General features: G+C 48.3%; 1 protein-coding gene across 1 annotated transcript; it reads right to left on the bottom strand.

Annotated features, from left to right (window-relative positions):
- Window positions 1–1,276: 1,276 nt before the first annotated feature.
- On the bottom strand, window positions 1,277–2,133 carry NDNL2 (necdin-like 2). Its single transcript, XM_010841692.1, is given in 2 exon segments — window positions 1,277–1,815; window positions 1,818–2,133. Coding segments are annotated over 2 exon segments (855 nt in total).
- Window positions 2,134–2,435: the final 302 nt, after the last annotated feature.

Below are 2,435 nucleotides of genomic sequence, written 5' to 3'. Positions count from 1 at the left end.
TGAATGTTGGTGCATTTGATATTGTTCCAGAGGTCTCTGAGACTATCCTCAGTTCTTTTCATTCTTTTTATTCTGCTCTTCAGAAGTTATTTCCACCATTTTATCTTCCAACTCACTGATTCATTCTTCTGCTTCAGATATTTTGCTATTGATTCCCTCTAGAGTGTTTTTAATTTCAGTAATTGTGCTGTTTGTCTCTGTCTCTTTATTCTTTAATTCTTCTAGGTGTTTGTTAATTGATTCTTACATTTTCTCCATTTTTTTTTCAAAGTTTTTGATCATCTTTCCCATCGTTATTCTCAGTTCTTTTTCAGGTATTTTGCCTATTTCCTCTTCGTTTATGTGGACTTATATGTTTCTAATTTGTTCCTTCATTCGTGTAGTATTTCTCTGCTTTTTCATTATCTTTTTTTAACTTACTGTGTTTGAGGTCTCCTTTTCCCAGGCTTCAAAGAAAGTTGAATTCTTTCTTTCTTTTGGTTTCTGCCCTCCTAAGATTGGTCCAATGGTTTGTGTAAGCTTTGTCTAGGGTGAGATTTGTGCTGAATTTTTGTGTTTGTTTGTTTTTCCTCTGATGGGCAAGGCTGAGTGAGGTGCTAATCCTGTCTGCTGATGATTGGGTTTGTATTTTTGTTTTGTTTGTTTAGATGAGGCATCCTGCACAGGGTGCTAATGGTGGTTGGGTGATGCTAGGTCTTGTCATATATATATATATATAGATATAGATATATAAAATACAGTATTATAACTATAGTAGCAAAAAATATTGAACAAAATGGTCAGCCACACAGCATAGTAATTATCAATGTAAAAAATTATTTGGAAAAACTACATTATGCACATTGCTTAGAATGACTCAAAATGCTTATATGCACAGAAAACAGATTTTTAAAATAGCTGCATTAAGGTAAAAGGGGATATAGGCAATTACATTTTCGTTTTCAATTTACAAAGACTTTTCCCTTACAGAGTGGGGCAATTCAAAGGCCGGACAAGGGCTAGTTCTCTTATATTTCCTTGGCAGATTCAGATCAGGGTAGGAAGTTCAATTTGCTTTACAAAGCTAACAAGATCTTTACACCAAAAAACATAGACACTGACGCAAAGCAAAACAAGTTACCTTCTAAATGAAAATTTAGAATCAAAATGACTTACAAGAAGAAAAGTTTGCAAACACGTCCTGGAACTACCACGCATTTAAACAAGCAAGATGCTTCCTCCCACCTCCAGCCCTTCCCCCTGGGGAGGGAGCGGGCCCTGGGGTTTGTCTCAGATTTCAAGAGACTGGAGAAGGGGTTGAGGCAGGGGCAGTGGCTGGGGTCGGGGCCACGGGCTGGGGTCTGGCCCTCGCCTCCTCGTCCGCCAAAGCCTCGCGGTACTGCGCCGGCCAGTCCTTGGGGTCCTGGTTGTAGATTTTAGCCATGAACTTAAGCACCTTCATCTTGCTGGTCTCCAGGTTGCTGCGCGGGCCCCACTGGAGCTTATAGTCCACGGGTTCTGTGTGCAGGATGCACCAGTAATCCAGGTATCGCTGCTGCACGACATCCTCGGTGATGAGTTTCTTGGGGTCCCTGAAGACAAGGTGCTTCTTGGTGGGGTGTACCCCTAGGCACCGCAGGAAGTCCCAGATCTCGGTCTCCTTGATGCTATTGCCTTTCATGAAGATGAGCCTCAGCAAGATCATGAGGAGCCCAATGGTGGGCATGCCCTGGTCGCCGTGCACCTCCGCATCCTCTTCCACCAACTCCAGCGTGTTGACCAGAATGTAGGTGTTGCTGCGCGGCTCCAGCTCCCCCAGCCGGTACCTGAACACTACTCCAGGCGCTTGGCCGCCCGCCACAGCAGCTCTGGGAGCACGTCCTTGTCGTTGCCGACTACGTGCCGCAGGATGTCAGTGCGGTGGATAGGGATCTTCCTCTGATACTTGATCAACAAGAACTGCACCAGCTCCGCCACCTTCAGCTCCAGCTGCTTCTGGGAGCGTGGCTCGGGGGCGGGGGAGGCCTGGGCCTGCAGCTGCGCCGCAGCGCCACCCAGCCCGCGAGACGTGCTCGGGGCTTCCTCACTGCTGCCACCCAGCTCCCGCTCGACCTGGGAGCTGGGGCAGCCCCGGCTCTTTGGCTTTTGCGACATGTTGCAGCGGCGCGACCCCAACCGCGCAGATTCCCAGTAACCGGCAGCAGTGGCAGGGATTGAAGGTTGGTTAGCGGTTAGTCCGTGTAGCTGTGGGCGGGCCCTGAGGAGACGCGGTTGTGTCACGGAAGCTGTGGGCTTGCGTCACGGAGGCTGCGTGTTGCGTCATCGAGGCCGCGCCGCGTCTAGGGGTCGCTCCCGTCTGGCCAGCGGCCACGGCCAGCAGCGGCGGTAAGAAGCTGGTACTCCTTGCAGCCTTGTGGGTTTTATTATGACTAAGTGTCGTCCTTATTCGGAGAAGG

This window comes from Bison bison, unplaced genomic scaffold, assembly GCF_000754665.1.
Source record: "Bison bison bison isolate TAMUID 2011002044 unplaced genomic scaffold, Bison_UMD1.0 scf7180017864166, whole genome shotgun sequence".
Lineage (NCBI taxonomy): Eukaryota > Metazoa > Chordata > Mammalia > Artiodactyla > Bovidae > Bison > Bison bison.
The sequence above is the reverse complement of the archived record's forward strand: the minus strand, read 5'-3'. Positions and strand labels throughout refer to the sequence as shown.